This window comes from Lissotriton helveticus, chromosome 6 (genome assembly GCF_964261635.1).
Source record: "Lissotriton helveticus chromosome 6, aLisHel1.1, whole genome shotgun sequence".
NCBI lineage: Eukaryota > Metazoa > Chordata > Amphibia > Caudata > Salamandridae > Lissotriton > Lissotriton helveticus.
The window spans coordinates 1,822,802,446-1,822,824,037 of NC_136067.1; the positions used below are offsets into that span (position 1 = coordinate 1,822,802,446).

Consider the following 21,592-nt stretch of genomic DNA (forward strand, 5'->3'; position numbering starts at 1 on the left):
TGAAGTCTCACCTGACTCCTTCACAGAAGCGTCTTTTTATTGCAGCTCTTCTAGACTAGGTGCAGGTGTGGGCCTTCTTCCCTTGCAACGAGTCCTAGACATTCAGGCCATGAGCCTGATGTTTGAGCCTCAGTCCTGGATTTCAGTGAGAGCAGCTCTGAGGCATCTTGGCCTGCGGGCCACATGCATGTTGCTTGCTCACTTTGACAGATGGCATATACAGACTCTACAGTCAGATCTGAAGTCTCAGTGGGTCCAGCACCAATGAAACCTGTAGGACGCAATCCTAGTTTCAGTGGACCCAGCACCATGGAAATCTGTCTGACATCATCCTGGTGTCATAGGAGACTGCAAAAGATCTGAAGTGGTATCTACTCAACTGCAACCTGACCTCCCTCCTTTTCCCTCCCAGAGCAGACTGTGACAGATGCATTCCAACTTGGTTGGGGACATTATCTGAGAGAGGTGGAGATCAGAGGGTCCTCTTCTCAGGTAGACACCCGGCTCCACATAAATCTGTTGGAGTTGCAGGCTATCTGAGTTGCAGGCTATCTAGTTGCTGCTATCTATCAAGGGGAGGTTGGTGCAGGTTCACATAGACAATACCACCGCCATGTACTACTGCAACAAGTTGGGGGCGTGGCTTGATGGTAAATGACGCTGGAAGCAAGAAACAGTGCTCCCGCTGGTAGATCATCATCCAATCACATCCTGACACCAATAGCCCGCTCAGGAAGGGCTAATTGACGGAGCAGCACTCCCTGCTGCTGCTCACCCATCAAGTAACGACACTGACCAGCAGATGGGGTAATCTGACTGCTGCAGCTGACCCAAGACCCCAAGACAGACCACCCCAAAATGGTGGCAGAGAGTCCCTAACCTGTGAGCTGGACAAGGGAGCAGGCAATCGGCTACGCTGTAGTGGCCCGATACTTGAACAACTGGAGCATACAAGGCCAGGGTTGATACACTCCGTGGCGCGACCCTCCCTACAAAACCAACATACGGCCCTCCTGGAGGGGGAGCACTGAACGGCGACCCAGGAAACCGTGACAGGGAGATCGGAGACTCGCGGTGTGGCTTGGAAAGTTTACAACAGCAGCTGGTGAGAATGTGACTGCAGCTCTGCCGACAAGACGAAAAGCCGCCCTATCCAGAGCCAGAAAGGCCAAGTCAGGGATTGAGTGGCACGGGGCAGCGACCCACTGCATTTCAGTTGACTCCAACAGTAAAGGGGGGGGGGGGCTAAACATCAAGGGCAGCACGTTAACACCACTACTAAGTGGGAGCTCCCTCGAGAAGAGTCTCCCATTCCCCTCCCAGCCGTCCAGCATAGCAGGTCAGGGAGGCACTGGCCCAAGTAACTGCAAACTAAGTACCTCTGGGCCTCGGCGGCACCACTTATAAGAAGAGAGAATCTAAACACACACCAGAGGAGCAACTGCTGGATTGGCATGTAACAGCGTAGCTGGGTGTTCAGGTGTACACCCCCCCCCCCCATCTCATATCTCCCTCCAAGATCTACAGATGGTATGGGACTCTAGGGAGTGCCCGCAGGTGTCACAGAGGACAGGGGTGGGAGCAGACTGTCTCAGAAAGCAGTTTCAAGTGCCCTATCTATGATTCTGCGGTGGAGTGCACTGCCGCACAAGACTTGAACTCTCCCAAAATCCGTCAAATGGAACACATTATATGTGAACACTGGATAACCCACCACAGGGGCTACACTGGCTGAGGGACATACTGTTGCGACCTCTCTTCCATAGTGGGACATGTTGAGGAGGGAGCCATCAAGAGAGGACATTGGGTTATCATTCTCTCTCCCCCCTGCCCCTCCTCAGTCTCCCTCGAGCAGTGGGCAGTCCAGGCATATTGACGAACCGCGGGGTCGGCGGTTGGATCACTGCTGAGCCTAGAGACTTTCCATTTGGGACCTGTACACTCTGGGTTCCTCAGGTAGAAGACATAGCCTAACGCTGCATCGAATGGAGGGGACAAGTTCCTAAATGACAGAGCCGCACAGGTTAATGCCCGCATACTGAGGCCTGACAAGGTCAGCTGCTATCAGAAGTTAACCTCATTGCTTTTACTCGTTTTAAACTACGTTTTTTCTGTGCACTGCACCGTAGCTCTTAATGTTTATAGCTTTGTAATTACTTTGGGGGCCAGATAATTGTAAGGACAACTGTTGTGGATCAAATTGTGCATTCCGTGTTTTTTGAAGGGTGAAACATGAGGTGTTTACAACGCTTTTAGTTTTGGGGCTTTAGCATCTCTTACGTCTGCTCCCCGGTCCACCACAGCACTTGCTGATTGTGTGGAGTGAGCGCTGACGCAATATTTTCCCCCCCACTTCCGGTCGGACAATTACTGCCGCCATTTTGTTCAAGAGACGGTCTAGTCTCTCGACACAGCATCCAATAGCACTGCATAAATGGAGGGAAGGGCGCTGACACGCAGTGGACGCGCCAGCGGCGCGCCAAAGGCAAGCCCGTCCGCACCCGACACGCGACCAGCCATGCTGCCAGTCTCTGCATGAATTAAACACCAATAAACATTGTGAACACTATATAAAAGTTAATAAAATCAGAGGCCTGATAACATGCCGGAAATGTAAGTTACAGATACCATTCTATGAGTCTTTTAAAACAAGGTAAGAAGTAAATGGAGCCTGTCACGAGGCGGGTGTTGGGAGGGGGGTTTTAATTAATTCACCATCTTTAGGTCGACATGCCTTCGATATTAAGGAATTGATCATGGATAATGATTTAGACTTCCTATGTGTTACGGAATCATGGCTAAAAGAAGATTCTAACCCGGACATTGCGGTTGCTTTGCCACCCAAATTTACAATTTGTAGGAAAGATAGAGAGGACGGTGGGGGTTGGGAAGGAGGGGGGAGTAGCCATCTTACATAGAGAGACCTTACAATGGAAAACTTTCACCTTACCAGGGCTTAGAGGAGCAGAACACATGGGCTTTTGTTGTGCTATTAATAATACCTTCTCCTTTTCTGCGGCTTTGATATATCGCCCCCCAGGCATTTTTGGACTCAATAGGAGATGCCCTCAGCGAAGCTTTGCTTAGATATTCAAATTTCTCACTACTTGGTGATATTAATCTGCACCTGGAATGCAGTGACAGCCCAGGGGTTACATCCTTCCTGGAAACGGTCAATTTGCTGGGCATGAAATAAATGGTCCAGGGACCAACACATAGAGCAGGACATACCCTGGATGCTGTCTGTACCAACATCGGTTCACTTCGGACAGGAAATCCAATTCCACAGGTCTGGTGTGATCACGGTTTTAATCCGTTAGCCTTTCCAATCCCTAACAAGCATTGTGTGGCGATGAAGAACGAAGTAGGGGCACCAAGGAGGAAATGGCATCTTTTAGCCACTAATCCTTCTTTGCCCTCAATCGCCCAAGAAAAGGTTCCAATACTCACGGGAGAACCGGGAGAGGATTCTCGCCGGTTCCACGGTTGGATCATGTCTATAGACGAAGAATTAGCCCCGACTGAGTGTACGGTCAGATTGAATAAAAGGAAAACTCATAACGGCCCTTGGTTTTAAAAAGAACTGGAGGGACTTCATCTGCAGTCCAAACAGTTAGAACGCAGATGGAGAAAGGGATATGATGTATCCAATTTTCAGATCTTTAAAACCTTTAGAAAACGATACATTCAGCTATTAAATAAGCCAAAAAAGAATATTTCCATAATAAAATAATTCTGGCAAAGCATAATTAAAAAGAATTTTTCACAATTGTAAAATCTTTCACAGATCTCAAAGGTTTACATGTAGAAATCCCTCCCTCTCAGAAGTTATGGAATGAAATCGCGATAAACTTTGAAGATAAGATCAAGGTCATTCAAAAGAACTTCGATACCCTTAATCTCTCAGTGCTCATTGAAGGGCATGTGCCAGAAAATAGAGAGGACAGGCCTGTCCTCCAAGCCTTCCAAACTACCACGCTTTCCCAGACCAAGGAGGCGATATTGGCTGTAAATCAGGCTCCCCATTGGACGCATGCCCCCCGATCTTACTACATCATATCATTCGCTATTGTGAATGCGGTGATTAACAATATTGTGAACTCTGCACTATCTACCGGTACTGTACCGGATGAATGGAAATTTGCCACAGTGAAGCCATTGAAGAAAAAAACTAACATTGATCCCTCTAACCTCTCCAATTACAGGCCCATATCCCTGTTACCAATCCTAGGTAAGATTACAGAGAGAATAGTATATAAAAAACTCTAGTTACTCGGTGTTAACACGGATTTTCCATTCCAGCCAATCCGGCTTTTGACCAAAACACTCGACTGAGTCAGTGTTGCTCGAGATATCGGACACCATTAAATTTAGAACGGACAACGGCAAGAAGGCAGTCTTGATCCTTTTAGACTTATCTGCCACATTTGATTCCATTTCACATCACATCCTGATAGCCAGATGGAGATCTTGTGGCATATCTGATTCCGCATTGGCATGGATTACACTTTCCTGTCAAATAGGAAGCAGGTGATCTCGTTGGGATCTTTTCTTTCACCAGCACGTACCGTTTCTACTAGTGTTCCACAGGAGGGCTTCACTTAGTCCACTTTTATTTAACATATATATGGCTCCTCTTATCTCGTTGATTTTGACTTACTGGATCGAAATCACATCTTACGCTGATGACACTCAGTTGATTCTGTCATTGGATAAGAATTCTACCGATGCCGAAGAAAATTTCAAATCTTGTTTTACAGCAGTTATAAAATGGATGAAAGATAATCATCTCTGCTGTAACACTGACAAGACAGAAATTTTACCTATCGGTAAAAACAACCTCTTTCAACCAAAGGACTGGTGCCAGATAATACTACAGCCCCCACCCCCACCACCTCCCATCAACGGTGGAGGTTGCAAAAGATCTGGGCGTTTGGTTTGACTCTTCCCTTTCTTTTAAACCCCATGTCCTGAAGATAACTGTGACTTGTTTTAGTCTTCTAAAAACCTTGAGAAAGTTCTTTAACCTGATCCCGCAGCCTGCCAAGAAAACAGTGGCTGTGGCTCTCATATTATCGTGACTGGACTACTATAATTGCCTCCTCGCAGGGATCAATAAAACCACCCTGAGGAGACTACAGGTAGTCCAGCATGCTGCAGCTAGACTGGTCCTAGGGCTTCCACGTAGAGCGTCGGCCTCTGCTGCCCTGAAGACCCTTCACTGGCTCCCAATTCATAAAAGAATTTTGGTCAAACTACTACAGACAACTTTTAGAGCACACTGTCATTTGGGCCCGATATATGTTTCACCAAGATTCAAACCATATACTACGGCAAGAACACTAAGATCTAGTGCTGCAAGCTTTTCTCAAAGTGCAGGGCTTCAAATTAGTAACCAGAGGTGGGAAATCAGCCACTGTACTGGGAGAAAAGGCATGGAATTGCATGCCAAAGGAACTCCGAGTAATTGAACAAGATTGGTAGTTTAGACAGGCATTAAAGACATGGATCTTTGGAATATCTGATGCCTGCTGTTTAGACCTTATCTAGGTCTTATTCTATACAATTGATCCTTGTCATTTACAGCGCCAGGAGACTCCGTTAGGAGTGACAGTTGCACTATATAAGACCCACTTTTCATTTCATTTCATTTCACGAGAACGCCAGGCTCACCGCATAGCATATCAGAGCTGGGAGACGACTGAGCCCCTGTGGAGCCAAGAGACCACTACCACTGCTGCTAACTTACCTTTGGACCCCATAAAGACCGGTTTGTCCTACTGCCCACACACAATTCCTGGCGATTGTTTGACACCTAACAGCACCCTTGCATTGCCACATAGCAATTTGCAAACACCGCCTGCCCCTCCCCTCGCCAGAGATGGGGAAAATGGACCGGAAAAGAGACTAGGACACAGACACTATTCCAATGGATGACAGCTTGAGTAATAGGTGGGAAAACTGTGATAAAATTGGAATAAGATCATGACCCCCTTGAGGCCTTTGAGACCAAAATAGACAAACTGGTGACCGACATGGGAATACTGCGGGATGATCATCGCCGCTTGGCTGAACAAGTTACTACAGCCGAGAGGAACATAGTACACTTACCGCCTGTATTGACAATAGCAACTGGAGGCCAAGTTCTGAACGCTGGAAGTGCGAGCATAGGATACTGAAAGTTGCTTGTGGCTAAATACTATCCGAATCATAGGCCTGCCAGAGAGAATCGAAGAGGCCTGTATGATAGCCTACTTGGAAATATGGCTTCAGAAGGAGTTGGCAGAGAGGAGCCTATCCTCTTTATATGCCCTGGAAAGGGCGCTCAGAGTGCCGGTGAGACTTTCACTCCTAGGGGCCTTGCCACTGCCTGTGATAGCACGGCTGCTATATTGGAAAGACAGGGATCACATTTTGCAACAAGCCAGGAGCATAGGGAACCTTCCTCTGGAGAACAGTACAGGCAGGATCTTTCTGGACTTTTCAAGAGAAGTGCAAAAACAAAGATCATCCTTCTTTGAGGCAAAGAAAAAGCTCTGACAGTGGGGCGTAGCGTATGCAATTCTCTTCCCAGCCAAACTTCTAGTGACAACAGAGGAGGTCTCACAATTTTTCCAAATCCCCCAGGAGGTGTGGAATTGGTTAGACCAAAGATCACACCTGGGCCGTAGCCAACAAGTACATGGGGGCTGCCCTCGCAGGTCTCAATCAAAACGTATCTGGAGCTACTCCCCTTTGAAGACTTCAAGACTGAATTTGACCTACTGCTGGGTCATTTGGTGCAGACCTAATGCACATGCTATGGCATTAACCTACTCTGCAAACTTAATGGGAGGAAATGACAACTGTCACTGTGAGGATCGTAGAGAGGGAGGTTCCCTGTTCACTGGGACATTGCTTGGTGGTGTGGTTTCCCCATACCTCCAAAACAAAGGTCATTGAGCAGATTTGAGGATTTGGCATTCATATTAGCTAAAAGGGAAATCACCAGACATTGGAAATCACATGGGGACCCTTATGACCACTTGGCAAAAAAGCTAGAGAAATATGCGGGTTATAAAGGGGAGGTGCTACTGCGAGATGCTAGGAAGGTCACAGGCTCGATTAACATGGCCTTGGCTGGGACTGCTTAAAAAAACCTGACTCCCAGTCAAGAGAACATTCTCCAGGGGGTTTCCCTGCCCCAATGTCCCCATGAACGAAAGAGCTGCATGAGAGAATGAGATAGCTTCCACTATCCCCTTTTCTGCGATGCTACTAGACATAGGGGACCCACCAATACCTGAACAGACTTGTCTGACACCTAAAGTGACTTCGATTGAACAGGTCTATATACAGGACATACATAACAAGGGCACAACGCTGAAGACGGAGCAGTAGGGGGCTATTGTTCCAAGTTTGGACATTGTCAAACAGCAGATTACCTCCTTGTAGCACAACGTGCATGCCCAGGATGGACTACTAATCGGTATATATGTTAGATGCAGGCTGTTAAGTTGCGAATCCAATACAAAAACAAATGTGGTACTGCAACAACCATGGCAGAGTGGGGTGCTGGGTACTCTGCCACAAAGGGCTGCACCACTGGAGTTGACTAGGGCATAAGAGTAAATTCCCTAATCGTGAACCACCTGGCGGATTAGGTTAATGCCATAGCATGTGCATTGGACAAATGATCTCAGCTGGCGACGCCTGGTAGATCACAAATGGAGGTTCCATTCTATAGTGGCAAAGGACATCTTCCGACTGTGTGTGTGTGTGTGTGTGAGAGTGTGGGGGGGGGGGGGGTAGACCCTGACAATCTTTTTATCACAGTCGAGAAATTTCTGCACGTTGGAGATCACAAGAAAGCTCTCAATCAATCATCAATTAGGGGTTTATAAGCGCACTACTCACCTGTGAGGGTCTTAAGGCGGTGGGGTGGGTGGGCGGGCGCTCCGGATCAGTCGAAGAGTCATGTCTTGAGGTTCTTCCTGAAGGTGTGCAGGATTTGGGCACATCTAATGTTCACAGGGAGCTCGTTCCAGGTCTTGGCTGCAATGTAGGAGAAGGATCTCCACCTGTCTTGGTTCTGTGGATGTAGGGGACCTCTGCCAGGGCAAGGTAGACGGAGTGGAGGTTCCTCTTGGGTACGTGGAAGGATACTCTCTCGTTGAGCTATTTGGGTCCGATGTTGTTGAGGGATTTATAGACTTGGATGTGGAGTTTGAACGGGGAGCCAGTGGAGGTCTCGCAGGTGTTGGGTCATGTGTTTGTGATGCGGAGTACCGAGGAAGAGTCTAGCAGCGGCGTTCTGGATGGTCTTGAGTTTGTGTAGTAGAGCTCTGTTGATTCCGGCGTATAGGGTGTTACCTTAGTCTAGTCTGCTGGTTATGAGCGCGTGGGTGATTTTCTTTCTGCAGTCGGGGGGATCCATTTGAAGGTCTTGCGAAGGCAGTTGAAGCTGGTTGAAGTGACGGCGTTGATCTGGCGGTTCATGGAGAGGGAGGAGTCGAGGATGATGCCGAAGTTTCGTGCATGGTCTGTAGGAGTGGGTGGATTCACGCGGGCGGGGGGCCACCAGGTGTTGTCCAAGGCGGAGTTGAGCGTCAAACAGCTGTCTTTCATCCAGGCTGCCACGTTCTTCATTCCTTCCTGGAAAGAGAGTCTGGTGTCTTCTGGATTCTTCATGAGTGAGAGGATGAGCTGGGTTTCGTCGACGTAGGATACAATGCTGAGCCCATGCTGTCTCCCAATGGTGGCAAGGGGGGTCCTGTAAATGTTAAAGAGTGTGGGGCTGAGCAATGATCCTTGGGGTACTCCACAGTTCGGAGAGGAAGGGAGGGAGTCTGATCCTGTGGGTTCTGCCGGAGAGGAAGGATCGGATCCAGTCGAGGGTGGCTCCTTGTATCTCTGCGTCACGAAGTCTGGCTGCGAGAGTGCGGTGAAAAACAGTGTTGAAGGCTGCAGAGAGGTCAAGAAGGATGAGGGCCGCAGTGTGCCCCTGGTCGAGTAGCATGCAGATGTCGTCAGTGGCAGCAAGGAGGACGGTCTTGGTACTGTGGTTGCTGCGGAATCCAGACTGGGAGGCGTCTAGGATCGAGTTCTCTTTGATGAAGGTGGTCAGCTGGGCGTTCACGAGTCTCTCAGTGACTTTGGCCGCGAACGGGAGAAGAGAGATGGGCCGGTAGTTTTTCAGGTCAGTAGGGTCGGCCGTGGGTTTCTTGACGAGGGGTATAACCTCCGCCCGCCTCCAGTCATCTGGGAAGACGCCGGACATGAAGGAGGCGTTGATTGTTAGTACAAGTGCTGGTGCGATGACGGCAGCGGCCCTGTGGAATATTAGCCGTGGGCAGGGGTCCATTGCGGCTCCTCAGTGGATTTTCTTCATGGTAGCGGTAATGTGTTAGACGGTGGAGTGATTCAAGGTCATGATGGTCGGCTTATAGGCGGCGTTGGAGGGAGGGGGAGGGTGTGCGGCGTCCATTCGCTGAAATTGTCGTAGAGGGCCTTGATCTTTAGATGGAAGTATGAGCTGAGCTTGTCGCAGAGTTCCTGCGAAGGTGTGACGTCCGTGGCTTCGCTGGGGGGTTTAGTGAACTGCAGTATGACGTTGAACAGTTCCTTGGCGTTGGTCAAGTTGATCCGGACTTTGACTCTCATGAAGGTCCGTTTGGTGTCCCTTATGCACTGGTGGTATTCCTTCAGGGTGCTCCTGTGGTTATTTAGTGCTTCTGTGGTTTTCTGGTTTCGCCAGGTTTTCTCTAGGCGTCTTTAAGAGTTTCTGGCTTCATGTAGTTCAGTGCTGAACCAGGCAGCCTTTAGAGGGCGTTGTTTGGCGGGGTGGCAGAGGGGTGCGAGTTTGTCGGCGCAGCAAGAGATCCAGCAGTGAAGTTCTGTGGCTGCGGAGGTGGTGGCGGTCGTGGCGCTGGGGGGTCTTGGAGGAAGGTGGTGGTGGGGAGTTCCTCTGTGACCTTGCTCTAGCTCCTTCGTGGCGGTCGCGGGACAGGCTTGGGTGCAGTGGTGGTGTTGAAGGTGAAGTGGACACTGTGGTGGTCTGTCCAGAGGGGCTAGGTGGTGTGGCTGAAACAGATGCTTGTTCCTCCTGCGAAGATTTGGTCGAGGGTGTGTCCAACTCTGTGTGTGGGTGTGTTGACCAGCTGATTCAGTCCAAGGTTGTCGAGGAGAGCGATGTAGTCCTGGTAGTTGTGGTTATTGAGGTGGAAGGTCAGGTCCTCGAGTAGAATGTAGTCCGTGGAGGTGATTGCGTGGGGTGCGGCGAGTCGGCGATGGTGGTTGCGGACTGGGCGCAAGGCCCTGGCGGTCTGTAGTTGAGGGAGCCCCGTGACGTGATCCTGGGACTGGTCTGGATCTGGAAGTTGAGGTGTTCTGTGTTGGAGTGGGGGTCATTTGTGCTGGATGTGGAGAGTCATGGGGGTCTTGTGTGCCATGGCGAGTCCTCCTCCTGGGCGGTGGGGGCGGTCCTATCTCTGAATCTTGTAACCGTCGGGGATGGCAGGGGCAATGTCAGGGCCGGAAGTGTCGTTGGTCCAGGTTTCCGTGAAGAAGGCGATGTCAGGCGAGAGGGTGTCGATCAGGTCCCAGATCTCTATGGCGTGTCGGTGCAGGGAGCGTACATTGAGAAGGATGCAAGTCAAGGTAGTGATTGTGCGTTCGTCAGGTGGGCCTTCGGCGGTAGTGTGGGTATAGTCGATGGTTAAGGATCTGCGCAGGATCTGCACGAGAACTGTCCCTGGGTGGTGTTCGGCGAGGTTCGTATGCAGTCGGAGTGTCTTCCGGGACTGAGTGCGTGGAGGGCAGTAGAGTCGTAGCGGTGGGTCCTGGGAGAGCCAGAGTACCTGGCGCTGGTCGGATCGCGGACGGGCACAGACGGGCTTGCCTTGGGCGCGACCGCAAATCAGCCGCCATAAAGTAGGGGAGGGGGAGGGCCTGTAGGTAGGGAGGCGGGAGCGGGGCTGTGAAGGTGGGGGGGCCGCGGGGCAGCAGCGGCAGGTAATAAGCAGACAAAACGCTAATGGCAAAACAGTAAAGCCCAACACAGGATTAATGCAGAAAAGTAAATCTTGAGAGTAGGAACGCTCACGTGTGCTCAAGGAGAGAAATACCAGAGCAGTAACAGCAGGAGCTGCCGGCGCGAACCCTGGAGGCAGGAGGAGGGCTCAGTATGTGGTGACTTCACGCGGAGCTGCTGGGGAGAGTGACGGCCTGGAACGAGGTCTAGGAGGTCACCTCTCTCTCTTTAGGAGACCCATTCAAGCAGGAGTTGAGCACGGAACTCCTGTACACCATTCGCCTCGATCAAATAGTGAAGTCCATTGGAATTGACATAGTACTGAACTGTAAAAGTTCTCCATCTATAAATGACGCATTTCTCGATCATTCAATTGTATTTTTCCTGTAGAGAAACATACACCAATAGTGGGCTCTAACGGTTTCTAGAACTAGAAATGTCTTTTATTTTTATTTATTTTTTATTCTTTTCATTTGAATCAAAATTACACTTCATTTGCAATTTCTGCTGGAGGAAATTAACTGCCTATAGTAAATGACATTGCAATGTTTTGAGATCAGAGATGGTTACTGAAGATGATTGTACAACCTGTGTTTTAATATCAACTTGCTGCCTGAATTAAAATATTATTAAAATGCTATTTAGAATTATAGGATATGTTCTACTGTACTCTACAATTGCCATACAAAGATAACTCATTGAGCTTTATATCAATATTTTGAGTTTCAAAAGTTGCTTATACTTTACAGAATTAGCATGCTTTATTGACAATCTACTCATGATACAAACATTTCATAGTTACCAGAAGTTAGAATGTGCCTTGCTGGAAGGTGTCATTCTAAAATTAGGTTGATCAACAAAAACGTCTAATTTTCTTACCCGAATAGCTGATACTGTGACCAAGCCATGTTAGGACTTTCAAACCAAAGCTTTGGTGAGCAACAACAGATGAATGCATGACCTGCACTTTTAATGGCTTTGACTGACGACTGGTATTTCTCTGGAGGAAGAAAAGGCTCCATTAAACAAAATTCCATATGGAAATGCTGATGTGTACAACTTAAAATAGATATTTTTTTAGGAGAAAATTAGGTGACAGTTAATAAATGTGAGTCTTTTTACATGTTATATGTCTTAACCACTTCCCATTATGTACCAAGATAGGAAAATATGTATATCACAAATGTCTGTGCCACGAGTTTTACAAGAAAAAGGGAATTCACACAAAAAAGAAAAATCAACTTAGAACAAAATTTCGGAGGAAAGATCATTTATATTCGAAAATAACTGACAAAGTAAACTAATGCACAGAGTTATTACTTTTAGAAGTTGAATGGAGAAAGAGAACTGAAGGATAGTGGGATTACCTAAAGAAAATAATTGTATATGCATTACTGAGAGAGAAATCAACAAACCGAATGTGCATCATTTGTTTCAGCTCAGTTTTGGCTCGAGACATGGTTCTTGCCAGCCTCAAGTAATAAAAATTATAAGACATATGTAATCATTCACTTACTTTGGGCAAGCCCTCATCATCCACTGTTCATCTCAACTATCATTCAAATGTTTGCTTCTAATTACAACAGCTCAAAGTATGGGGAAACAGATCAGTGCACTTCAGCAATAGCCTCTCTTGCATGATCACATATACATATCTGCCTTAAAGGGAGTGCACTTCAGTGCCAGGGCTGATGGACCAATACTTAAATTTGCTCATTTATTTTCTTTGCCTTATTTGTGCTTTTATATTATTATTTGAGTCATCCTCAGTGTTTAAACTAGGTCTCCAGTTGCCCGTAATACAAATCATATTGCGCCTTTTCCTTTGTGCTAAGACTCCTATTTCTGTGATGTGCACGAAAAAAAGTACATCTGTTTTAAATATGAGTATCCGCTAGAAAGCAAATGAATGGTTCATTTAGGTTAGAAGTCTTCAAACAGTGGATGTGTTTCCATGGGGATGCAAATGGGTCTGCAATTACATGTAAATGAAGATAACCTGAAAGCGCGAAAGTCGCGTTTCCAGGCTGTCTTAATTTACATGTAGCAGTTAAAGAACATTAAAAAAGTGTAAAAAAGTGTAAAAACGGTATGCATTTGATATGGTCACTCATAGATATTGTTTTAAATGGAGACAAGTTATAGTTGATTTCTATTTTAAGAAGGGGGCTGTTTCCTGTAAAACAGAGGGAAAGGTGGCAGCATTGCAGAAGTCTTCATCTTACGCGAGGAGCACTTCATTCATTAGAATTAGTGTATGCCTGGAAAGAGTTGGTTGGTTTAGCACAGCATTTTTAAATGTACTGCATGAGGCATTGTAAGCTAAACATGAAAAGCGCTTGAGCACTTAAATTTCATCCATGGAAGATTGCTTATCTCACACATTCTAGGACCAGAATTGAAACATTTGATTGCATTCATGCGAGAGCGATTTTTCCGTCTTCGTGTCTGCCCATAGATGCAGTCTTTACACAGCGTTAAGGTGTATTCCAGTGGGAGGAAGTCTGTGATTTATTTTTCTTCGCATTTTACTGTTGAAAGATATGCTGTTGTAAGAATTTTAATTAATTGTATAGTAGATGTATTCTGGTTCTGATTCTTTGTGTGTGTAGGTGTTTGTGTGTAGGAAAGAGCTATATATGTAGCAGGGCAATTTAAAATGTGTGTGTGATTGTGCGTGTCTCAGAGAAAGCTACATATTTATACGTGTTATTTCCTGTGCACATGTAAGAGAGTAAAAGTGTGTGCATGCACTAAATATGTAGAAGCTTTATTAGAAATGTGTCTACTTTTTCCTTATCCTATCACTGGCAGGGACAGCCAAGAACTATCAAAGCTTTGAGTACTGGTGTTGGCTCTCAGGGGTGGATGTGGACAAGCAGCCAAGGTCTAGCTGAAAAGAAGTGGCTTAGGGTTTTTTTGTTTTTTTCAGAGTTTTATTTAGCGCAAACCTGACCCGAATCGGGTATCAGAGCGCTTTACATAGCACCAGTTACATTACACGAGCACACACATTCATTTTTGTTAGGCACGGGGAGTTTAAGTGATTTGCCCAGAATTACAGGAGGTTTAGCGTCATTACCGAGGCTCGAACCCAGTTCCCCAGGTCAAAGGTCGAGCGCCCTAGCCGTTAGCCATTGAGGCTAGCTACAGTACAACAAAGGTATCATAGTCGCAATAACAATATGACTGTTCGGTCAGAAATGTGAGTTTTTGTAAATACATGGCACTTTTAAAAAGTCTCATAATGTCCAACTATATATACAGAGAGGGGAGGGACCGGGATGATGAGAGATGGGACGGAGAGGGATGGTGGAGATGAGAGCCCATGTTGTTAACAAACGTCTGAGGTGACAGCAAGGCAGTACCTATCATTGGTGAAACGGGTGCAGTGACACTTTTGCCCAGGGGCCCACTACATCATAATTATGAATTTTTTGCAATACAAAGTGGGCATGGGGGTTCATTCTTCTTGCTGCATTAGGTCAGATGGCGCCCTTGGCACAAAAAAGGGGTGCAGCATTCAGCAGCTCATTTTCTTTCGGAAAGAGATCAGACTTGTTTCAAGATTGGAGTGATGGTCAGACATGGTGGGGAAGGAGTGAAACAAGACGTGATAGCCTGCTTATAAGGGCTACATCTATTATTAAGTACAGCAGGGGGAGTGCACTGGGGCCCTCAGCACCCCAATTATGTGCAGTAGAGTTCTTTGTCAATTCTGTTCTTGTTTGATGCTGTTGCTTTTATATATATTTACAACAAGGGGTGGTGAGGGACAGAGTCTCTGAATTAAGCAGAATACTCTCACCCTGTCAAGAGATCAGGGCTAGATCCAACACCGTTTTTTAGCTCACTGCACCATCCCAGTTTCAGAACCTGGCTGTATGGAAATTAGTCTGTTCCTGTCCCAGTGCATGATGGGAACAGGGCAAACCAAACTACAAAAGCCAATTCTTACACTGGGAAGGAAACAAGCTTCCGGGGACCGGTTTCTGGCATTACAGCCGTCTTCGGCCCGGCTTGCTTGAATCCTGATGGTGCAATGAGCAAGGGACTCATGTCTGAGTATACCCTTCCACGCTTAGGGTGGACAAAAATATTTACAACAAGGGGTGGTGTATGTGCAGTAGAGTTCTTTGTCAATTCTGTTCTTGTTTGATGCTGTTGCTTTTATATATAAGCACATTTAGTGTGGATTGTGAGCTGCAGAAAAGCACCCCTGAAATGATCTCATGATCCCCGTCCCCTGTGATCATCCCTCCTCCTCCCACTCCCCAAATCCTTGCCATATAGTTTTGGAGGAGGGGCCCAACTTCAAAGCATTATGCTTAAGGGGGGGGAATCAGAGCAAAAAAGTTTTAAGAACTCTGAGTTAGGTGTACATCTAAAATGTTCAGTGTAACCATATGACATCATTTTTGTGCCATATGTTTGTAATAAAAATAATAATAACCATTACACCAGCATGCAAAGGCAAGATCTGCTTTGGCAATCAACATCCATCCATCTATCCATTGTTAGCCATAAGCGTTCAATACAATAGCAAGCCTGAAAATGAGGGGGCGCCTGGCCTGCAACATATATAAACTGCTGCCGCTCCCCAACCCCGTCCCTATACCCAGGCAGAATATAGCCAGAAAGAGCCAGCCAGACCCAGTAACAGGCTTACTGTGATACAACAGCATAGGTAATAGAAAGAGGTGCCCCATGCCAAGTACATAGGAGTTCTCCTCCCCTGCCAATCTTCACCTGTGAATCTCAGCTGAAAACAAGGAAACCGTGTTTTGAAGGCCTCACAGCACTGCAGATCGGAGTGGTGTGAGTGCAAGAGACCCCCCCTGCCAATATGACTGCCGAGCCCCTCTAACAGTAGAGAGAAAAGTGGGTGGGCGGAACGACGCCAGCACACTCAACACTGCCAAAAAAGACAGCTGCGCAGTCAAAGGCTGTTTGGTGGTGCCCCAGAAGTGGGGCTTTTTGGGTGCAGCAGTGGGAGGAGAGAAGGACTAGGTGATCGATGGGGTTTTGTAATTACAAGGAATGTAGATATTAAGCCTATCCCAAATAATACATCAGTCAGCAAAGGTACGCCAATAAATCTGAGACGCTGTCCGTGGGGAAGCAACCCCATCTGTGCACTTTCTTCAAGGGTCAATTTGAGAAGAAAGTCCAGATGCAGATAAAGACAGTGGGGGCCCATTGGTGGTGCCCGAAAGAACAAGGCATGCACCTCCCTCAAGAGTTTATGGAGAAAGGAGAGAGTGTAGAAAACAGCCAGACTGGACTGTTTAGAGTGGACATATTACATTTCAATTAGGAAAGACTTCCCGATTCCAGAGTTAGGGCAACAGGCAGAGAATTATTTCGAAGCGGATGGCAATGGAGTGGTAAAAAAAAGGGGTTATGGGCCACCTTTGATGCAGTGATATGGGAGAAATGGTTTGGATTTAAAGCACATCAGAGGAAGTTTTGGGCTTTAGCAACCCAAAAACTCGAAGATCTAAGGGATTCGAAGAATCAAGATAATGCCAATCCCCAGTATCCCTGCGTTGGATGGTGGTTAGATTCTGAGAGCATTTGCGGATTGCATACCCTAACAGAGATAAAGCCATCCTCTTACAGCTGATGCAAAGTGCACATGTCTCAGAAGATAAGGTAGGGACATCACTGGCTAAACTTTTAAGAGGTCAACGGGAGAGAGATTATATGATCACAGGAACTAACGGATAGACTGACATCAGCAGCTGAAAGCCAAAGGAATGTTGCACCAGACTATGTAGGAGGAACACTGTGATCCAGAATGGTCTCAGACATATATTTTTTTTTTGATAATCAACTTTATTGAATATTTGAAAACAAAAAGATTTCATTGGCTCAGACATATTTTAAAGAGGATAGTCACCACCCTCCAAGGGAAGGAACTGAGAGCACCCACTAGGTAGGAGAAGTAGGAAAGGCAATTTATGTGCTCAAGCCTAACATAGCCCAGATAGGTTTATTAGAGCCTTCTATGGATGCCTTCTATGGATTCTGCACTATCAGACTAGTCCCTGGACCAACTACCCTCTTTAACTATTGTGTAGTGGAAAGCAGAGTGGCACCCTTGATGGAAGAGGCAACTATTAAGGTTCTTCCTAAACCGGGCAGGGATGTAAAAAACAAACTATGCTCATGCCATACACAGATAGTCCTCCTTAATATAGACAAAATATTATATACAAAGATACTTGCGATGAGGATGGAAAAGATCCTCCCAGAACTAGCCAATCCTGACCTAGACCAGTATATGGTTGGGAGTTGGTGGGTTGGGTGGGGGAATTCTGACCCTCAGCAACTTTTAATGGGTTTTCCCATCTACTCAAAAAGGTACACATGAAAAAACTACCTGCAATATTGCTGGCTGGCTTTAGATGTAGAAAAAGGCTTTCAACCAGGAAAACTGTCCTTTTTACACGATATGACGCTAGGAGATGAGAATGGGTCACAAATTTGTCAACATGGTGATGGCTAATTACAAACAACCACAGGTAAGGAGCTCTCTTAATAGTGGGCTACTGTAGCAAGTATAACATGGGAGGAGGACTCGAAATGGGTGTCTCTTGTCCTCAATGCTCCTTACCTTAAGTAAGGAACTGTTAGCGTGCAAGATAAGAACCTCGCCGCAAGAACAGGGAATCACATTTGGGAGCGATGAGCTTAAAAAATTGCTATATGCAGATGAGGTTCTCCTGATTCTTGGATCCTTGGAGAGAAACCTAATGGCAGTAAATTAGGATTTGAAAGAATTAGAGAGGGTGTCGGGGTATAATATCAAATATGCTAAATCTGAAATGTTGAATCTATCTTTGGGGCACTGTACAGTAAATGAGCTACAAAAGAGATCCCTGTTTAGGTGTGCACAGGGGTGCATTGAATATCTGGTGGTCAAGCTTACACCAAACGTGAAAGACATATTTAGGATACACTATACGGCGTTTATAAACGAACTCAAGGAAGACCTGAATAGATGGTCCCATCTTTATGTTAAATGGTTAGGACTAACAAGTGTAAGTAAAATGAATGTCCTGCCAAGATTTGGTTGGGGTCTAAAGACGTTGCTCTGTGGGCGAGAAAGGTGCAGGTACTTCCGCGCACATTATCAGACCATAACCCGGTACTGCTGCAGCTGGAGATCCCTCATTACACACCCCCCCCCTTTCAATGGCGTTTCAACTCCCAGGCCCTCACAGACCCTATATATACTACTGCAGTGACTACGGCAATCAAAGACTATTTTGCTGATAATGCACAGACTACTGATGACCCATGTCTACTGTGGGAGGCCTTTAAGGCTACTTTGAGAGGCGTCTGCATTAGCACCACCATAGGTATACTTAAAGACATCAGAGGCCAAATTCGCCGCTGTGAAAACCAAATGAGGGATTTGGAACTGCGGTACGAACAAACACGGGACGTATTAATATTACCCAAATTGCGCGAACTGCACTCCGAACATGCTGACTTCCTGACGTCGGAACTCAATTATCTAGATCGCAAACACACGGCCAGGGCTTTTGGCGAAGGGGGTAGACCAGGTAGGGTGCTCGCGCGTAAAATTTGTGAGGGGCGAGGGCAATCGGCTATACTCCGTATCAAATCCGGGGATGGCATGCTCCGTACGCAACCCACGGATATAGTGCAGTGCTTTGTGGACTCCTACAGTGCGCTATACCAATCACAACCCGTGGCTATGGCAGATGAAACATGCGCGTATTTACATGATGTGGCACTTGGCTGGCTGTCGGATGCCCACAGGGAATATCTGGCTCGGCCAATCACAGTAGAGGAAGTCACTGAGGTAATCGCCTCACTCCCCAACGGTAAGGCGCCGGGTCCCGACGGGTACACATCCGAATTCTATAAAAAATTTGTTGACATCCTTGCCCCACACTTAGTGGCTATGTATGGTGCTTCCTTTGATAACGGATCGCTCCCTCCAACACTGCGGGAGGCGATGATAATAGCACTTCTCAAACCTTCCAAGGATCCTGAGAACTGCGACTCCTACAGACCCCTATCCCTCATAAACGTGGACTCGAAAATTCTAGCGAAATTGCTAGCTGTTAGATTAACCCCTCTGATGACACGTCTAGTGCTGCCGGACCAAGCGGGATTCGTTCCCACAAGATCCACCTCACACAATACCAGATCCCTGTTTGCACTAGCGCATTACCTGAAGCCCTCGGTTGGGGCGGCGGCTGTACTACTCGACGCTGCAAAAGCGTTCGATTCCATTGAATGGAGTTATATGTTGTTTGTCCTCAACAGGATGGGTTTCCCTAAAAGATTTGTCCAGTGGATCACCTTACTGTACACTGCACCGAGTGCGAGGGTCCGCGTCAATGGCTATGTTTCAGCCCCTTTCGATATTGGGCGAGGTACGAGGCAGGGCTGCCCCCTGTCACCTCTACTCTTCGCTTTGGCGTTAGAACCACTAGCGTGCATAGTGCGTCAAAATTACAAGGAATCGGCATTGCAGTTTGTTTCCAGGCCGCTACATATATCGCTCTACGCAGACGATATGCTGCTGTACGTACGGGATCCGAGGGTGCATCTGAACCCGCTGCTTCGGGAGTATATCCGATTTGGGGGACACTCGGGATTAACTATTAATTGGTCCAAATCCTCGCTCATCCCTCTCACTGACGCCACCGTTTCTTTTGAAGTGGACTATCCACTAGAATGGCAACAAGATCCGATCCGCTACCTAGGGGTAATGTTTCACAGGGATCCTGAAGAAGTACTGCGCGCGAATTATGGTGTGGCCCTCTCCAAACTTGAAGAAAAGGTCCATAGATGGATTCACTTACCATTATCTATTGCTGATCGCATAGCGATCGTAAAAATGAACATACTGCCTAAGCTATTGTACCTTTTTAACAACATACCTATTACGCCTCCACCAGAGATCTTCCGTCGCATAAAATCCCTGGTTCTAACCCTGATATGGGCAGGTAAACAAGCTCGGGTCGATCTACAGACACTAACACTCCCGATTGCACAGGGCGGATTCGGGGTGCCTGATTTTCTACTATACTACCTCTGTGCTCAGGCACAGTACGCAGCCTATTGGTTCCATGAGGTCCCCTTTATCACACACGTGGCCATTGAGGAGGGAGATGCTCATCCTGTCCCCCTATCTGAGATATTATCGCATAAGCGACCGCCGCTTCACACGAAAGACATCAACACTGTAGACACAACGATCAAAGCCTGGCACAAACTGGGGCAATTGGCTCACAAAACCCCATTATATGCTCCGGACATGCCCCTACGGAACCATCAAGCTTTGTCGGTCACTAACGAAAAAGTGGGGATATCTCTACTGCACAAAGTTGGGATCAACAAAATGTCTGATGTGTTTCAAGAAGGCAAATTTTTGGGCATTTCCGACTTGGCTTACATTCAAAATCAGACTCCCATGTTTAGATTCACATACTACAGACTGATGAGGGCATTACGGGAACACTACCCTTCATTCCCAGCAGAACCTGACGCCCTAACACCTTTGCAAATGCTGATCACTACGGCAGACCTCTCTCACCTGGTGTCCCGACTGTACACTGCTGCACAAACCGAAATAGCAGGACACACACATAAGGCTAAGGCAAGATGGGATGTGCTTTTGGATAATCCATTGTCAGACACAGAATGGTGTAGCGCATGCGCACTAACACAGATACTGACACCCAATGGGAATCTGCGAATTATTCATTTCAAGTTCCTGCACCAAGCTTACTACACTCCTGTGAAAATGCATAAATTTGGGCTACGAGAGGGAGACAGCTGTAAGCGCTGTAATGGAGAAGGTGCGGATTTTGTACACCTGGCATGGCAGTGTGCGAAAGTGGCTGATTACTGGACGGAGGTTACTGCCGCACTCACGATCATGTTAGGGGATGAGGTGAAATGCATTCCGCAGATCTGTCTACTAGGGATTATACCGCAATTCAGGGCGCTGAAAAAGAAGTTTTGTGCCGTCGCCCTGTTATTAGCCAAAAGACAGGTGGCGCAATGTTGGCACAGCCGCAAGGTACCAACCACGAAAGTATGGCTGCATGATATGTCCACATGTCGAGACAGACTCCAAACATACGAAGAGGACTTACCAGCGAACTCGAAACCCAAGGACATGTGGGGATTCTTGACAGACTATCTGAACTCATTGCAGGACGCCGGGGAAGACTAGCGGATACACTGCGGGTGCTAGAATGAGTGCTGTCTGGAATGAGAGTTGGAGACGACCGTGGGCTACACTAGGGACACCGAGACACGATCTCACTCACTGTATAGGGTGTGCATGAGGATACAGTTAGGTCTTAAGTTGGGGAATGTTGTTCCTTTACTGTTTATAACATGTAAAATGTAAGACTCAGACTGACAGCGTGCTATGAGGCCTACGACGAACATACGTGTAAAAAACACTGTACATATACGTTTTGAACAATAATATGGAATGGCGGGCCGGCCTCCGGGTTGTAGGCTCATGCTGTGTCACTTGCTATTTGTGAATAAAGGTCTTACAAAAAAAAAAAAAAAAAA

The 21,592-nt window shown here is 47.0% G+C and overlaps 1 protein-coding gene across 2 annotated transcripts in view; it reads right to left on the minus strand.

Annotated features, from left to right (window-relative positions):
* UBR2 (ubiquitin protein ligase E3 component n-recognin 2) overlaps positions 1-21,592 on the minus strand; it is a 1,610,484-nt gene that overhangs the window by 1,401,558 nt on the left and 187,334 nt on the right. For both annotated transcript variants that reach the window (XM_078649714.1, XM_078649715.1), the window contains exon 8: positions 11,891-12,011. In XM_078649714.1, the coding sequence (XP_078505840.1) occupies positions 11,891-12,011 (121 nt within the window). The remainder of the gene's footprint in view (positions 1-11,890; positions 12,012-21,592) is intronic.